At 40.6% G+C, this 17,695-nt stretch overlaps 1 protein-coding gene across 5 annotated transcripts in view; it reads left to right on the top strand.

The window, feature by feature from the left end:
• morc3a (MORC family CW-type zinc finger 3a) overlaps positions 1–17,456 on the top strand; it is a 60,747-nt gene extending 43,291 nt beyond the window's left edge. For 4 of the 5 annotated variants that reach the window (XM_059650173.1, XM_059650171.1, XM_059650172.1 and 1 more), the window contains exons 17-19: positions 10,390–11,278; positions 12,847–12,971; positions 16,741–17,456. In XM_059650173.1, coding sequence (XP_059506156.1) covers positions 10,390–11,278; positions 12,847–12,971; positions 16,741–16,882 — 1,156 coding nt within the window. In that variant the 3' untranslated portion in view covers positions 16,883–17,456. Of the gene's footprint in view, positions 1–10,389; positions 11,279–12,846; positions 12,972–16,740 lie in introns of those variants that run through there. The other variant, XM_059650174.1, reaches the window with a different exon arrangement.
• The last annotated feature ends 239 nt before the right edge of the window (positions 17,457–17,695 follow it).

Here is a 17,695-nt window from a genome sequence, read left to right as displayed (position 1 = left end):
GAGCAGTCCAGAGGCTCGCAATCCTGCAGCTTTAACCTCCTCCTGACTCCACAGTGCCTGTCAGCCATCAATAAGGCACATGTCATGATGGAATACTTCCTAATTTTCTGGATGAGTGCAGCTCCAACATTGGTTAGCCAGGACAAACTAGTCATCTCGATTTGCACCATATTCAGGAACATTCATTCCCTCCTCAGTAGCAGCAGTATGTGCCATCAATGAGATTCACTGCAGAGATTCACCAAGCGTCCTTAGTCAGCACCATACGAACCTATGATATCTACTATCTGGAAGGACAAGGGCAGCAGATGCATGGGAACGCCACCACTTGCAATTTTCCCTCCAAGCCACTCACCATCCTGACTCAGAAATATATTGATATTCCTTAAGTGTTGTTGGGCCAAAATCTTATAGTTTGCTTCCTAATGGCGTTGTAGGTATAATTACAGGAAATAAATTGCAGCAGTTCAAGAAGGTAGCTTTCCACCATCCCACCATCTTCTCCGTTAATGATAGTCAAGACCATATCTCCTAAATTAATTATCAATAAAAGGCAATCCTAGATTCTCTTAGTAACGTTCTTGTACTGAAAAAGTGTCTGTAACTGTCTGCGGTGAGTTTGATTCATAATTACTGCATCAGTCTAACAATTTCTTGATAGCAAGGTACTGTTTTTGTGAAGCAGTGGTGTGAGGCAAATCAGACAGCAACCTTGGTGAGCAAGGGATGGCACAACGGGATAGAAATTGCAGAAATCGCTTTTTTTTTTGTTTTGCAGTTATTACCAATGTGTTTTATGAATTTGCCATTGTTTATTCTTGCAAATTCTGAGTTGATGACGTTTATACAGGGGCACATGCAGTTTGGCACGGATATAATTAAAGCATTCGGGTAGCAATCTCCAAAGGTTAAACCCAGAAACAGTTACACTAGTGCACCAAAAACAAAAGTCAGTTTATTGTAACATTATATTCCTGCATTGTATTACTGTGTTTGAAAACAAATCTTTAAATACAGGTATACTTCTGCAAATGAAATCACCTCTAATGGTTGTTGCGCTGTCATCTTAGCCAGTCCTCTTGCCACTACTGCAATAGAAAACCTTGCATTGTTAAAAATTTGAAAATAGTTTTCAACACATGGAGTACATTTTTCAAAGAGGCCTCATTTTCATGGGGTCCAATTCAAGTGTAGGATGACATCTTTCTGAATTTCACATTACATGTGCACGCATGCTTTTTTTTCATTTTCCCATAAAAACATTTTAACTTTCAGTTCAAACTAAAATTGTTCAGTTGCATTTTTTTTTAAAAGCCTGACAAGGTCCTCAAACTTCGCATCTTTTGAAACCTTTCAAAATTGAATTTTTCATCGGTCACTATATTAGTTGGTGTCAAGTGTTCCATCACAACTACGTCATTTTGTAATTGTGCAGGTTTGAGCTTTTTAGTGTGCAGAGGCATGAAATCTCTTGGAGGGGGGGGAATAAAAAACATGCCATTTTAGCTATCTGCCTTTTAAAGGTTTATATCCACATTTCCTTGCTAGTCAAGGGTAGGCTGAAGAGGATTCCAAAGAGAATTATCCTATATTGGCATATTTCTGCATCAACTATATTCTTTCTTGATCTTGGTATCTAGTCTAGACAATGCCAATAGTCTGTTGGCTGACAGCCCCTCATCCACTGGTCCTGAACTTGAGGACATCCACATCTTTACTACTTGCAGGAAATCCTGCTCACCCATTGCTCTGTGTCCTTGGCTCCCTTTTTTCAAAAAAAAGTTCACACCCCCCAGTTCAATTTTACTTACTGTCCTGGAATCTCCCCCAGGTCTATGACCCTTTGATTTCCGAGCACCTCCAATACTGGCTTATTATTAACATCAAGAAAAAAACATGAAATAACAGCAAAATTGTGGATGCCTATAAAATCTGAATTGTATCTCAAATGGTAAATACAGCTAATTTGGTCTTAAGAATTGGTTTAGCAGTGCATTTTCTTTTTGGTTATTGCATTTAAGTCACAAAATCTCTCAAACTCCTTCCTCACAGGAATTTCATCTCCTCCCCCATAAAAATTTACTTTCTGATTCCCATTCAATGGCAACTCCAGTTGAGTCTGGAGGCTTTCTTGCTTCTTCTACCTGCAAGTAGCTACCTGGCAATCAAAGGCTCACATTTAGAATACCTCCATGACTGTTTGCTGTCTAGCTTCCCTATCACGTTTTTGAATGTGTGTCTCGTTGGTTCACCAGGCTGCAGTCTAGTGTCAATTAACAAGCACAGTCCTCACTCCTGAGTTATGCTAAACTGAAAATCACTGTTCAGTGACTTTCTTCCATTCCACAGCTGCTAATTCCAGTCACCTCGTGGACAGCGTTTCATACCTGGTCATGCCTTTGTATTGTATACACGGTGCAAATGCACTGCTGATCTGTGTCTCCTTATATCCTTCAAGCCGTGTTAAGCATCTTCTTCAGTTCAACTTTTGTCCCAAGGCGTGGTCCATCCCAAAATACATACATTTGATTTAACAAAAATAGATTTCCTTCCACTGATAATGAAGTTTATACAGAATGAACACTCTGATTCATCCAAAACTCAAAACTTTCCTTGTGCTTATGTGTGCATGCACCCACACAGATGCCCAAAGTTTAAGCCAAACAGACAGTAGCAGGGAAGTTCACCATTCCTGTACAATTAAAGATTACTCACCTTATGCCTTGCAGAAATTGCCCTACTATTTATGTTTTACACTAATTTCCTGTTGAGTGGGTTGCTTGCAATCAATACCCCTTAGTTGTTTAGACAGACTTATCATTTCTTTGCTCAAAAATTAAAATTCAGTGGAACAAATAAAGCTTGAAATAAAAACATCAAATTGTTATCAGTAATAAGAAAATACGTTAACATTTTGCATTGTGGATTTTAAGTTTCTATCCACATCTCCCTTTCTCCTTCCTGTTCTCTTTGTCTAACCGTTTTCACTCTTTCCCCTTTGTCCTCCCATTCCTCATCTGCCCCCTCCCCCTGCAATCTCTTTCCCCCCTCTCCCTCCCACCACAGTCTCCTCCTCCTCACCCACTCCTCTTCTCCCACCCTTTCCACCGCCAGCAGTCTCCTGCTTTTCGTCCCTAATTGTACTGACATATTTTTACCCTGGCAGATATAATAGCATACCAGACAAGTCACTCTCGCAAATTTGTTGAAAGAGGTTTAATTTCTACATTAAAAACAAGGCTGTCTCACAATTAAGCTCTGAAATATCAGCATTTTCATAGGCATTCAAAGACATGCATCTTTTAAGTTTCTGTGTGACCTGCTTCTCTCCCAGATACGTCAACTGACTATGTACAAATTAATATATTACCAGTGGATAATTATCCCTTATCTATCTCTTTTACCCCACCACCTGCAGCTTGCATTAATCTTGTACGTTTAACTTAGTACATTCTAACAACATGCTTCATAGAAGTTTTCTCAGGCAAATTTGATGAAGAACCACATGTGTTATTAGGTCAGTTTACCAAAAGCATGATTTGAAGAGTTAAATTTTAAAAGAAATAAAATGGTGGCAGGGAAGGAGACAGGTTCAGGGAGGGATTTAAAGTTTAGAACATATGCTGCTGAAGGCACAGCCAATAGAAGTAGAGGAATGGAAATTGGAACTGCACAATCAATTAGACTGCAGAAAATTAAATAATTTCTTTGTTATTAGACATATTCTTTAAACAAAATAATACACAGGAGCCCCATGAAGCTGGGCAGAGCTTTCGTAGCTTCAAATTTTTTTTAAAAACAGATTGATTTGACTTGTTGAGAGTAGCCTTATCCATGTCTGGAAACCAAGGTCAGATCAGGCCTGCCTCCGTGTCTTTCCAGTTTCCGGAAGGATTAGAGTCTCCATAACGAATAGATCTTACAAGGGCCCAAATGCCTATCTTTGGCAGGCATCATGGGCACATAATAAATGGTTAATTTAATGTTGAGTAATTTCTTAAGACTTAGAAGCAGAAATGGGCCCTTCAGCCTACTGAGTGTACTTCACCATTCAGTAATATTGTAGCTAATCCGATAATGCTCAACCCCAGTTTCCTGCCTATTCCCCATAATCCAGATTCTCAGAATTTTTAATCAGTAAATTTCAGGCTTGAATATACTTCAGGTTGAGGGGTGATCTAATAGAAACTTACAAGATAATGGCTTAGAAAGGGTGGACGCTGGGAACTTGTTTCCGTTAGGCGGGGAGACTAGGACCCGCGGGCACAGCCTTAGAATTAGAGGGGGTAAATTTAAAACGGAAATGAGATGACATTTCTTGAGCCAGAGAGTGGTGGGCTTGTGGAATTCATTGCCATGGAGTGCAGTGAAGGCCGGGATGTTAGATGCCTTCAAGGCAGATATTGACAAATTCTTGATCACACAAGGAATCGAGGGCTACAGGGAGAGTGCAGGGAAGTGGAGTTGAAATGTCCATCAGCCATGATTTAAATGGCAGAGTGGACTTGATGGGCCGAATGGCCTTACTTTCACTCCTATGTCGTATGGCATGGTCTTACTTAATGACCTAGCCTCAGCAGTAAAGATAAAATTCCTCAGACCTGTTTTTGGACATCTGTAGGTTACAGGATGTGGATTGGTAGATCCACAATGCGATTAGGAGAGAAATCTAAGATTTTTGACCCACTGACACGCGAGGAACAGCGTTATATTTCCAAGTCGGCATGGTCTGTGGTTTGGAGGGGATCTTGCATGCGGTGGTCTTCCTATATATCAACTGCCTTTGTCCTTTTAGATGGTAGCGAGCATTCGATGTGGAAGTTGCTGTTCGAAGAGGTATTTGATGAATTTCTGCAGTGCATCTTGTCCTGCTACTGTGCAAAGTTGATGGAGAGAGTAAATGTTTGTGCATATGGTGCCAATCAAATGGCATACTCTTCCCTGGATCATATCAAGCTTCTCATTTGTTTTTAGAGCTGCAGTCATGAACGCAATTAGAGTGTACTCCATTGCACTCGTGACTTGCGTTATAGATCGTGAACAGATTTTGGGGATTCTCATAGAAAAGAATCATGGAATCCCTGCAGTGTGGAAACAGGCCCTTTGACCCCATGAGTCCATACCGAACCCCTCAGAATGCCACCCAGACCCATCCCCCTATAACCCACCTAATTACGTATCCCTGAACACTATAGGCAATTTAGGCCAATCCACCTAGCCTGCACATCTTTGGACTGTGGGAGGAAACCGGAGCACCTGGAGAAAACCCACACAGACACAGGGAGAATGTGCAAATGCCATATAGACAGTCACCTGAGGGTAGAATCGAACCCGGGGTTCCTGGTGCTGTGAGACAGCATTGCTAACCACTGAGTCACTGTGCCAACAATTCTGGAGGTCAGCTACTCGCTGCAGGATTCCTAGCCTTTGATTGTTCTTGTTGCCACAGTATTTATACGGCTAGTTCAGTTTCTGGTTGATTATAAACCCCAGAATGCTGTCAATGGAGGATTCAGTGATGCTATTGCCATTTGAATTTCGAGGAGCAGTGGTCAGGTTGTCTTTACTAGGCATTTGTGTGCAGCGAATGTTACTTGCCACTTTTCAGCACAAATTAAACCAGAGCCAAGATGATCTCAAACTATATCTTGGATTTATTCACCTGCACTTAGTTTCCCCTCTAATGTCGCAGTACAGAAGGACACAGTTGTTGCCTTCACTTCTGGCCTAGGTGCCTGAATAAGAAAAGTAATTTTGAGGTGTGTCAAATCAGCTTTGAAACTGAGATCTTCACCATTTATGAGCATTGTGTAAAATAATGGCATTTGGACAGCAAATTTCACTGCACAGAACCAGATCATTTGACATAACTGTTCCAAGCTGGGGTTTTGCTCCATGCATTCCTCCTTCTACTTTATTTTATCTACCCTCTCAGCATATTGTTTAATTCATTTTTCTGGCATAAATTGTAATTATGATCTGGAATGTATTCCCTGACCCTATGTTATGGGTCTGGAGGCACATGTTGACAAGGACCGATTTCGTTCTCTAAAGATAATTGTGAACCAGATGGGATTGTGGAAGTGGATTCAATAGTTAGTTTCAGAATGGCTTTTGGATTTGAAAGGCAAAGAACATATAGACATTGCCATTAAGTGGGTAGCTCCAATAGAGAGCACAGGCAAGAAAGACTGTCTTCAATTTGTCCTGTATCATTCGGTGTGGTGCAAAAAGCAGGACCTTCTTGTGACATATATAGGGATAGCAGGAAAAAGATTAACATAAGACATTTTCAAATTGAGCTGTATCATTTTGTGAAGAGCACTGATCGGTTAGAGGTGGTGATGTAGTGGTAATGTCACTGAGATGTTACATTGAGGCCCAAGTTAATGCTCTGTGAATGTAGGTGTAAGATCCTACCATGGCAGATGGTGGAATCCAAATTTAATTAATAAACCTGGAATTGTAATGCTCACGTCAGTGAAATGCCCTAATGGTTACTATCAATGGTTGTTAAATCCCATCTGGTTCACAATTATCTTTAGAGAACGAAATCGGTCCTGATCAACATGTGCCCCCAGACCCATAACATAGTGGTTGATTTTTGATTGGCCTCTGTAGCCTAGCAAGCCCCTCAGTTCAAGGACCATAACAGATGGGCAACAAATGTTGGCTGTACCATTGCCCACATCCCATGAAAGCACAAAGGGAAAGAAAAAAAATTACCTAAGCCAGTAATAAGATTTATAAACCAACTGTAAATCCAGTTTGGTTTACGTTTGGAAAAAATAGCGGTTAATTTTTAAGCCAATCTCATAATTTGTAAGAGTTTTTATTTTGATTCCCACCAATTGTAACTAGGAAATGGTGGTACATGTGCTGAAACTGGGTTGAGGTTGGTTTGTGGTATGGTGATGATGGTAAAAGGATAAACAATAGATGGAGATGGAGTCCAGAGAGAGAATAGCGGTTGCGCAGACTAATAGGGGCCATTAGTGGGTACAGATATGTCAGCTTTGATGAAAGCATGTGAACATGGTGAGGAACGAAAGAAGGTGCTCAGGCCCTAAAACTATTGATCAATGTCAAGCCTTGAAGGCTATAGGGTCTCCAAGTGGAAAACAAGATGCTGTGCTTCCAGCTTATGCTGAGCTTCACTAGAGAACTGCAGCAGACCCGAGACAGAAATGTTGGCCAGGCAACAGAGTGGCCTGTTGAAGTGGCAGGCACCTAGAAGCTTGGGGTCACTTCTGTGGACAGAACATAGGACTTCTGTGGAGTGGTTGCTCAGTCTACGTTTTCATCTTCCCGATGTAGAAGAGACCACATTGTGAGCAGTAAATACAGTAGACTAGATTGAGTGAAGTGCAGGTAACTAGCTGCTTTACCTAGAAGGTGTATCTGGGGCCTTGGAGTTAGGAGGGAGGAAGTAAAAGGGAAAGTGTTAAAAGATGATGTTGGGAGTAGAGGAGAAGTGAACCAGGGTGCCCTGAAGTGAATGGTCCCTGCAGAACACTGACAAGGGAGGAGAGGAGAATGTGTGTCAGGTGGTGACGTCCTGCTAGACGAAGCAGGAATGGCGGTTTATGATTTTTTCGACGTGGATGCTGATGGAATGAAAAGTGAGAACCGGGGGACCCAATTGCTGTTGTGGGAAGGTAGAGAAAGGGTGAGGTTAGAAGTACAGGAACTGGGTTCGGTCATAATGGAGGACCCTGTAAACCGCGGTGGTTGGAAATCTTCAACTGAGAAAAAAGTGGACATTTCTGAGGCCTTCCTGCACAAGGTAATATTGTCAATATAGATGTGATGGAGAGAGAGAAGCTATAGAATGAAGTCTTTACAGGAAACGGAATGAGAGGATGTATCATCTAAGTCACTGTGGGAGTTGCTGGGTTTATTGTGGATGGCCTCCCTACTCCCAGAAACGGAAACAGATGTTGAGGAAGAGACAGAGGGAAGAGCCAGAGAAGGACCAGATGAATGTGAGAACAGGGTGGAAATTGGAAGTGAAATTAATTGTTTTTCCAATTCTGGATGAAAGAAGAATACAGCACCAATGTTGTCATTGATGTACTGGTGAAAGAATTCTATCTGAATATGACTTTACTAATGACTGTAGGCTCAGTAAGCTGCATCGCTTGGGATAAATCTTAACTTCAGTGAACTGCTAGTTATTTTACATTTTATTTAATGTTTCATTACAAACTTTGGGTTTAATATAAATCTTTTAAAGCTTGGTTGCTTCGTCAAGCAAATAATTGAAATAATTTGAGATCATTTCATCAGTTGTAGAAATTTCAATTTGTGCTCCCAGTGACTTCACGAACAAAGAATCAGAATCCAAAGTTCAGCTCCTTCTCTGTTCATGACTGTCATCTCACCTATGGTTCAAACAAAAGCAAGATATTGTGGATGCTGGAAATCTGAGACAAACACTGAATGCAGGCATAGGTGGATGGGTTAGTAAGTTTGCAGATGACACTAAAGTCGGAGTGGTGGACAGTGTGGAAGCATGTTGCAGGTTGCTGGGAGACTTGGATAAACTGTAGAATTGGGCCAAAAGATGGCAAATGGAGTTTAATATGGATAAGTGTGAGGTGATTCACTTTGGGAGGAATAATAGGAAGGCAGAATACCAGGTCAATGGAAAGATTCTTGGTAGTGTGGGGATGTGCAGAAGGATCGTGGTGACCATGTACATAGATCCCTGAAAGTTGCCACCCAGGTTGATAGTGCTGTTAAAAAGGCTTACGGTGTGTTAGGCTTTATTGGTAGAGGGATTGAGTTCCAGAGCCGGGATTTAATACTGCAACTGTACAAAACGCTAGTGCGGCCTCACTCAGAATATTGCGTGCAGTTCTGGTCGCCCCATTACAGAAAGGATGTGGAAGCAAAGGAAAAGGTGCAGAGGAGATTTACCAGGATGTTGCCTGGTCTGGAGCCCAGGCCCTATGAAGAAAGTCTGAGGGACTTGGGTCTGTTCTCATTGGAGAGAAGGAGGCTAAGAGGGGATTTAATAGAGGTGTACAAGATGATCAGAGGATTAGATAGGGTGGACAGGGAGAGTCTTTTTTCAAGGGTGATGACTTCAGCTTGTACAAGGGGGCATAGCTACAATTGAGGGATGATAAAATTTAAGACAGATGTCAGAGGCAGGTTCTTTACTTAGAGAGTGGTAAGGGCATGGAACACCCTGCCTGCCAATGTAGTTAACTCACCCACATTAGGGGCAAATAAACAGTCCTTGGATAAGCATATGGATAATGATGGGATAGTGTAGGGGGAGGGACTTAGATTAGTTCACAGGTCGGCGCAACATCGTGGGCCGAAGGGCCTGTTCTGCGCTGTATTGTTCTATGTTCTATGTTCTGTGCTGGAGAAGCTCAGCAGGTCTGACAGCACTTACGGTGAGAGGAACAGAATGAACATTTTGAGTCCAGAATCACACTTTAGAGCTGAGACTAGTTCAGAAAGAGTTCTTCAGTTCTGAAAAAGTCATTCTGAACTTGAAACTTTAATTATGCTTCTCAGTCTACCAATACTACCAATCTACTGAGTTTCTCCAGCATTCTGCGCTTGTGTCATCCAAGACTCTCTTGGTAGTTCTTGCCATTGAGTCAGAAGATTCAGAGTTCAAGTGCTTTTCCAGGACTTGAGCATAAAAAGCACAGCAACTGTGCTAGTGCAGTATTGAGGGAGTGCTACAATGTTGGAGGTGTCTTTGAGGTGAATTGTTAAACTGAGGTTTAGACCGCCCTGGGGTCAGCGTAAAAGTCTCCTTGGCACTGCTGTGAAGCTGAGCGGGTTGAGTTATTCCTGGTGGCTTGGACCCTATTTATATCTCAATCAAAAATACATTAATGGATCATTTTCATATTGCTATTGCTATGTGCAAGTTGACCATGTTTCCTGTGACAACATTTCAAAAGGATTTCATTGGCTTCAAGTGCTTTGGAACATCCTCTTTGTTACAAATGCTTATAAATGCATGTCTTTTTCGCTACAGCAATTGGGTTTCCTGTTGCTGGCCAGTGATTTCTGCTGAAAAATGTGTGTTGGTAGCAACAGGATTGAATTTTGTAGACTTTCCTATAAAACCTAGCTGTTCAAACTCTCTGATAAGTAAGGTATTTGAAGGTAGTTGTGGAACAGTATCCATGCACCTCCAGGACAGGGACATTAGAATAAATCTGATGGGAGTTTAAATGATGTGCAGTAACATTTGAACATCAAGATACTTTTGAAAGTGAAAATTTTCTTACTTGAATCAATTATTTATCTCTTACAAATATTGGAGAATTAAAAACTTCTTACTGAATAATTAAGTAACATTGTCCTGCAATTGCTCTGCACATTAATGTTAATGTTTTGCTACTTTTTTTTTAGTGCTAAAAGAACGTGTAACTATCAAAGTGCAAGTCCAAATCCAAAGCAACCAAAATTAGATGAAGGAATTACTTTTGCCAGCTCTGTAAATGGGGAAACTGTTAACGATACAACATTTGATGATGATGTCATTATTGTTGATGAGAAGAGTACACCAAGGCCTAGTTTAACTTTTGACTTGTCAAAAGTAAAACATGAGCACAGAGCAAGTACAGATACAACTGACTTTTGCAATGATGTGCTGCTCGGTAATTGTGATGAACGAGTTAAAGCTACGCAGACTGAGAACTCAGCAATTTCTGTCAAGGAGGAGGGCAACGGATCTGAAAAGCAGAACCTCTCCAGTGGCACCAGTGATCTGAAAGAACAAGTTCAGCAGTCTCGGGATGACGAGCTTCAGTGTTTGGCAAATAACGAAGGAAGCATAGCTCAAACCAGCGAAGAACAAAACATCCAAAATGTTGTTCTGAAAGCCATGACTGATGAGAGAGATCACTACAAGGCAAAATGTGAACAGATCGAGAAAGAACTGGAAAATGTTCAAAAAAAGCTTTTGGAAAAAAGTGAGTGCCATGTCAAAAAAGAGTGCTGCCATCAGTGGACGCAGTCTGAATTTATTATTGGGGACCATGCAGAGACTATGGATGATTTCTGCAAACTCAGTAATGAAGAAAAGGCATCCCAATATGAATTGGCACTAAAGGAAATGGAAAAGTTAAAGAGACAGTGCCAAACACTGGAGAATTTAAAGTTTGAATGTTTCACTTGTAATCTAAAGGAAAATGATAATTTGGTAAAAAAGGAAGAAGACGAGCTAATTCTGCAGCTGGACAGTATGTTTCGACAATTAGACAGCTGCAAGTCTGAGCGAGATCAGTATAAAGAGGAAGTAAGTAACTAAACACACAAACAGGCAAATAGGTTTTCAAATTTTGACTTGAATGTGCCAGGCATTACTCAGCTAGTGGAGCATTTCCTCTTGGTTCCCACTGTGTTCAGTTTTGTTAGGGCGCCTTGATGTCATCCTCTGTCAAATGTGTCTTGATGTTTAGGTCATTCCCTCTCCCCTCATTGTTGGAATTCCACTCTTTTGTTCTTGTTGTGCTCTAGTGATGATTGGAGTTGAGGTCCTGGTGGAACCCAACCTGAGCATTAGTGAGCAGCTGTTTTTAAATAGTTATCATTTGATAGCAACATTGATATCTGTCACCATCTCTCAACTTAGAGCTGATTGTCGCCATAATTGACCAAATTGGATTTATCCCACTTCTAGTGATCAGGACGTACCTGGCAATTTTCCATGCTGCCAGGTAGATGTCAATATTGTAGTTCAACTGGAACAACGTAGTGAGGATCAGCTACTTCTTGGAGCATAAGTCTCCAGCGCTTGTTACGATGTTGTCAGGACACAGCCTTTTTGGTGTCCAGTGTGTGCAACGGTTTTATCAATCCTATCTCTGTGTTTTAAGCTTAAAAAGGGCTGATTGCAGAATGGTTACGGGGGTATTCTTTTCCTTGAGATTTTAGATTTAAGCATGTGACATGCTAGGAAGATTTGATGATTCAAATTCATCAACGAGCTTGTTCTTGTTCATTGCCTTGGTTTCATGCATTCGTTTTCTTTTATTCTCAAGTTTGAATGTCCTAAAAGTAGTTCGTTTTTGAGTGACAGCCCAAAACATACACACTCAGCACCACCATTAATCTGGGAATCCCATTTTGTATTCACATAGTACTGACCTTGGTTGAAATGACATTTCATTCTACTGCATCAGTTTGCGTTCAGGCTGACAGGTCTAGCAGTCAAATCAGTTCCATTTGTGTCAGTAAGTAAATGCACATACTCAAGGCTGCTGTGCTGTAATTGGAACTGTGGGTGCTTTACTGTTGGGCCTTTTAATTTTTGCCATAATTAAAATGCAAACTATTTTAATTGTAACCATAATATCCTGTTCAAAACAGTATAATAAATATCAGTGAGACTGTAACTGGTGGGGAAATGGAAATAGTTCATTCTTTGCAAAGTCAGGTTGATTGGGTACAGCGCAGGTCTCTCTATTCTGTACCCAATTCCATAACACTGTCTGTAAATAATTGAGGCAGATACTGTATTTAATAAGCTAAATATTCATTCAACTATTTTGTGACAACTTGCATCTTCTTACAATTTCTCTTTAGGGTTTCTTATCATTTTATTTTAGCTTTTATGTTTCCAGACTCCTTTCTATAACTGCATTCTTTCAATCCCGATGGCTAGGAGAGTTAAGTACATGGATCTCCACGCCTGGTTTCACTATTTCTTTACCTTTTATGTAAGTCTCAGAATATTAGGACTTGTCCACTATAGTGCATATGGAGGCTTTCATAGTTTGTTCCTACTATAACATATTTTTACGATAGGAAGCAACCTTTACAAAAGTGATTTTTTTTTCTCTCTCTCCTCCCTTCCCTGCAAAGGCTGAACGATTGCAAAGTGAAAATGATACAATCAAACTCAACTTGGCAAATCTTTGTAAAGAAGTGGAACGTTTAAAGCGTGAAGCCACTGAAGCACAACAGAGTAACCTTCCAGATGGCATGAGGTAAAACATTAAGTTTTGAGATTTTATTGGGTCATGAAAAATAAAATTTATATTTGGGAACAGTGTAAAACTCAGGTTAGAAAAATCCTTGCAGAATTTTCAATAGGGATAGTGTGGTATGTGTTAGGGTTTAAGTGGTTGAAAATAGTTGCTGAAATATAATGGAACAGGGCTAGAGGGGATTGAAGATGGGGATCTGATGGTGAATTATGGTGACTCAGTAAAGTTTAACCGGATATACAAGATTGAAGTACAGTGCTTTAAAGCAAGTTAGTGGAATTATGAATCAACTCTAGGAAGACAGGGTTGGGACAATCCATGTAAAACTTGATCTTGGACAATGAATTTACTATTTAATTGACAGCCCGACTTTAATAAGAAATGATGTTCTGTGGACATAAAAGATTTATTGATACTGCGATCACCCATTTTACATGAAGATGTAAAATAAGTCTTAAATTTAAGTTAAAAGTAGGGCCTTGGGTAGTGTTGCAGAGCAGAAAGACCTAGGGGTTCAAGTGCATAATTCTTTGAAGTTTGCATCTCATCTAGATAAGGTGGTTAAGAAGACGCTTAGCATGCTTGCCTTCATTGCTCATACCTTCGAGTATAGGAGTTAAGACATTATGTTTGGGTTGTACAGGATATTGGTGAGGCCCCTTTTGGGGTACTGTGTCCAGTTCAGTTTCCCTGTTCTAGGAAGGATGTTATTAATCTGGAAAGGGTTCAGAAGGGATTTATCAGAATTTTGCTAGGAATGGAGGATTTTAGTTACAAGGAGAGACTGGGACTTTTATCACAAGAGGTTAAGAGATGACATCATTTAGTTTATAAAATAATGAAGGGTGTAGATAAGGTGAGTGGCAGGTGCCTTTTCCCTAGGATGTGGGATTTCAAGACTAAGGGACATTTTTTCTAGGTGAGAGGAGAAAGAGTTGAAAAAGACATGAGTGACCGTTAGTTGACGCAGAGACTGGTTCATGTGTGGAATGAACTTTCAGAGAAGTGGTGACAGTTACAGCATTTACTAAGGCATTTGGATAAATGCATGAATAAAAAATGTTTGGAGCGATATGGGCCAAGCACAGGCAAGGTGGGTCTGGCTTAGTTTGGGTTCGTGATCGGCATGGACTGGCTGGACTGAATGGTCTGTTTCTGAGCTGTCTGTCTCTATGACTGTGAAATTGAAATAATTTTCAAGCTTCAATTCCAATGAAAACAGTGGTTCTGATTTCAGACATGGAAGTGTTGAAGAATTTTTACCTGCTTGAGATAGTTTTGTCTAACAAAACACTAGGATGTTTGCAAAATAGTTTCCAAAACTGGTTTTCAAACTGATTAATGAAATAACATTAAGAAATTCGGTGCTTAGACTGGATAGTGAACTTCTGTTTTAAAAAAAAGCTTTCCAAGATTATTATCTGAATGCACAAATAATAAAAAAAAGTTGAATTTTGACACCTTTCTTGGGCTGTTATATTGAGGATGCATTCAACATGTTTTTTTCAGCTGAACCTTTGGTCCTGGGTTGGCAGATATGAGTAACGCCATGTTGTGGTTTGCAAACTGCATCCATCAGCTCTGTCAGACTTCGCACAGGGTTTTTGTAAATTTTGGGAGGAGTCTGTCAGAGGGCACAGTTTTGTGACCTAAGGTTGGGTTCGAGGTTACATTCAGGCCAGAAGACTTCAGAAAAGTAGAAGAATGTTCCTCCTTACCTGTGCACAAAAGGGGTACAACTGTTGCAACAGTACTGGAAAAGCCTGTCACCAATCTGGCAAATCCCAGGGCTGACACAAGATCTGTGACCCTCCTCTTTTTTTATTCATTCATTCATGACATGGACATTGCTGACTGGGTCAGTATTTATTGTCTATCCCTAGCTGCTCTTGAGAAAGTGGTGGTGAGCTGGCTTCTTGAACCACTGCAGTCCACCTGCTGTAAGTTGACTGATAATGCCCTTGGAGAGGGAATTCTAGGATTTTGACCCAGCCATGATGAAGCATTGCCGGTACCTTTTCAAATCAGGGTTGTGAGTATCTTGGAGGGGAACATGCAGGTGATGCTAATCCCAAGTATCTGTTGCCCTTGTCCTTCTGGATGGTAGTGATATTGGGTTAGGAAGGTGCTGTCTAAGGAACTTCGAATTTCTGCAGTTCATCTCGTGGATAGTACACACTGCTGCATTGAACATCAGTAGTGGAGGGAATGGGTTTTTGTGGATGCCTGTGGTCAAGCTGGCTGCTTTGTCCTGGACGGTGTCAATCTTCCCGAATATTGTTGGAACTGCACCCATCCAGAATAAGTTGTGCTGCACATCCAACAAAACTATTGGTGACTCAGTTGGTCCATCTGTGTGCTGCAGTTCTGAAATCCTACAAGGTCATACGTGAGATTTTGGAAAAAGTTCATTGCAAAGAAATTGAAGCTCATCTTCGTGTTCAAGACCACTGCGATTGCCTGCCTCTTGTCTCCCCTTAGCCAGAAGCTTTCAGTTGTAAGGTTGTGAAGCTAGACAAGAACAGATGCATCCTCTTCTGACTGCCCCTCAGTCCTAACAAGCTAACTTACCCTGTTCGTATATTGCCTGTCCCATTGATGGTTTTTCAGCATTCTGTGCAGGAAAGTTTGGTCTAGCCTACATCCCATGAACAATCAGAAGAAAAATATCTCGTTATCATGGTGCTTCCCTGCTTTGGAACTGTTCATTTGGTGTGTGAGCCATTTCAGGCTGCTGCTGCGCCACCTTTTCCTATACATGACATAGATGGGATTTGACTGCTCCCATTGTATGTTGCAATTATTAAAAGCGCTTTTCTAAATACGCAGGAATCTGTGATTCAAACTCCAGGACTCAGTTTTGCGTGGGCGGGGGTTGGGGGTGGGTGTGTGTGTGTGTGTGTATGTTATAGCTGTGTCTTTCAGGGAATGTGCCTGCTACTACCCCCTTCTGCCAGGCATTATGTTTGCTTGCAGACTGTGTGGTACCCCCAAGACTTGCAGCAAAACAGTGAGGCAAGTTTTTGCGTCCTTTTTCCTCGGCACCTCTTCCAGGCGTGCAGAATTTCTCCATCGCTTGACGATATTGTTCACAAAACTTTGATGGATCCAGAAACTATGCAAGTGCCGCTGGAAAGGAGGGTTTAGTAATTCTCATCTACCTCTTCTAAACTGGGCAGTCCAATATCACTGAAAGCTGGAAGTATAACTGACCTACACAATGTTGACAAAGCTGACGCAGGTTCAGGAATTCACAGTTTTTCAGAGATTTTGTTCACATTCCTCAATGCATTTCCTCTGGAGGGAAAAATGACAAAATGCAGCCATTTCCCCCAATAAAACATGCCTTTCATTGTTGACAAAAGTTAAGCATAGCCCATTGTGTGCATTGATTGTGGAAATAATTTTTTGTAGGGTTGAATTGTTTCTTTTCAAACTAAAAATAGAGATTTTTTTCATATTAATGAATTTTAATGTTTGCATTCTTTTTAGGATTGCTGGTGATTTTTCTGAAGCTGCTGTAAATCTGTTCTGGTGTATTTGAGTTATACCATTTTCACCATTATGGAACACTAAGATTGTTTTGAAAAATAGTGATACCCAAAGGGTTTTACTGTAGCATCCTTCATTAGCTACATACTGGAACATATCTTTTGCAAGAATCTCTAGGTGGGGGGAAATGTAAGGGCAATTTTACATTCCATCTGACTGAAATGAACTAATCAACAATATCACAGTTGCTAACATGTGAATATTTCATGTCTTACAGTGTGAAACTCCGGTCTCTGCGGATTGGTATTGCGCAGCTTCTGGCTAACATTGTACCTGAGCTGGACTTAGCACAAATAAACTATGAAAGTGAAGTTGTTGATGAGATTTTGGAACAGGTATTATCTGCCAATGAATCATAAAGGCCATCGCGTGTTTTGTTACATGGATATCTTATGAAAACATCAATGGACTATGTAACTATGTCAGCAGACTTTTGATAAAATCAGAGCTTACAAGTGAGCAAGTTATGCACTTCTTTGATTACAATGGATTCTGATTTATTTTTTCAGTAGACCAAAAGTATTGATTTCTTAAATTGCTGGTCAGGTTGCTTCAGCAATGAATTGCAGGCTGGCTGAGCGTAATGGGAGAGGCCCTTTAACGTAAACTGCTCAAATGGTAATGTTAATTTCTTGACCTGTCTTGTGCAAAGACGATGTTCTCTTTTGCGGTATTATATCAAGATTTTTTTGCTTATGCCATCTGTGGTTTATCTCAACTGCGCATCTATCTTAATCAATGGGGATCAGTAGAAGGGGAGGCTATTATGTTTTTTTTATCAACTAGTGATCATTTCCCCTTCAAAAGAGATTTTGTTCACGTGCGCCTCAGCATTTGTCTTGTGCACGTTTTGTTGGTTCTTGGATTAAATAATGTGCTGTAAAGCCTTATGTAATTTCATATTAATTTCATTATAAATTTTTTATAATTGAATGACATGCACTTTTCACCTTCTTTCTGAGTAGTAATTTAGATTGCAGAAACCTAGCATTACTTTATTTCCCTTTTAACCTCCAAACACTATGGCAGAAATAGGGTTCTGCAGTCTGCCTCAATGTTTGTAGGTTAAGATCAGAAAACCCGGTTTAGGTCGTCTTTGTGAGTGCAGATCTTGGTGAGACTGGATCATTGTTTACTGTGATGACTATTATGGCACTTGCTGTTGAGGCAAG

This window comes from Stegostoma tigrinum, chromosome 12 (assembly GCF_030684315.1).
Source record: "Stegostoma tigrinum isolate sSteTig4 chromosome 12, sSteTig4.hap1, whole genome shotgun sequence".
Taxonomy (NCBI): Eukaryota; Metazoa; Chordata; class Chondrichthyes; order Orectolobiformes; family Stegostomatidae; genus Stegostoma; species Stegostoma tigrinum.
Note: the sequence above shows the minus strand (reverse complement) of the source record. Positions and strands in the feature narration are given on the sequence as shown.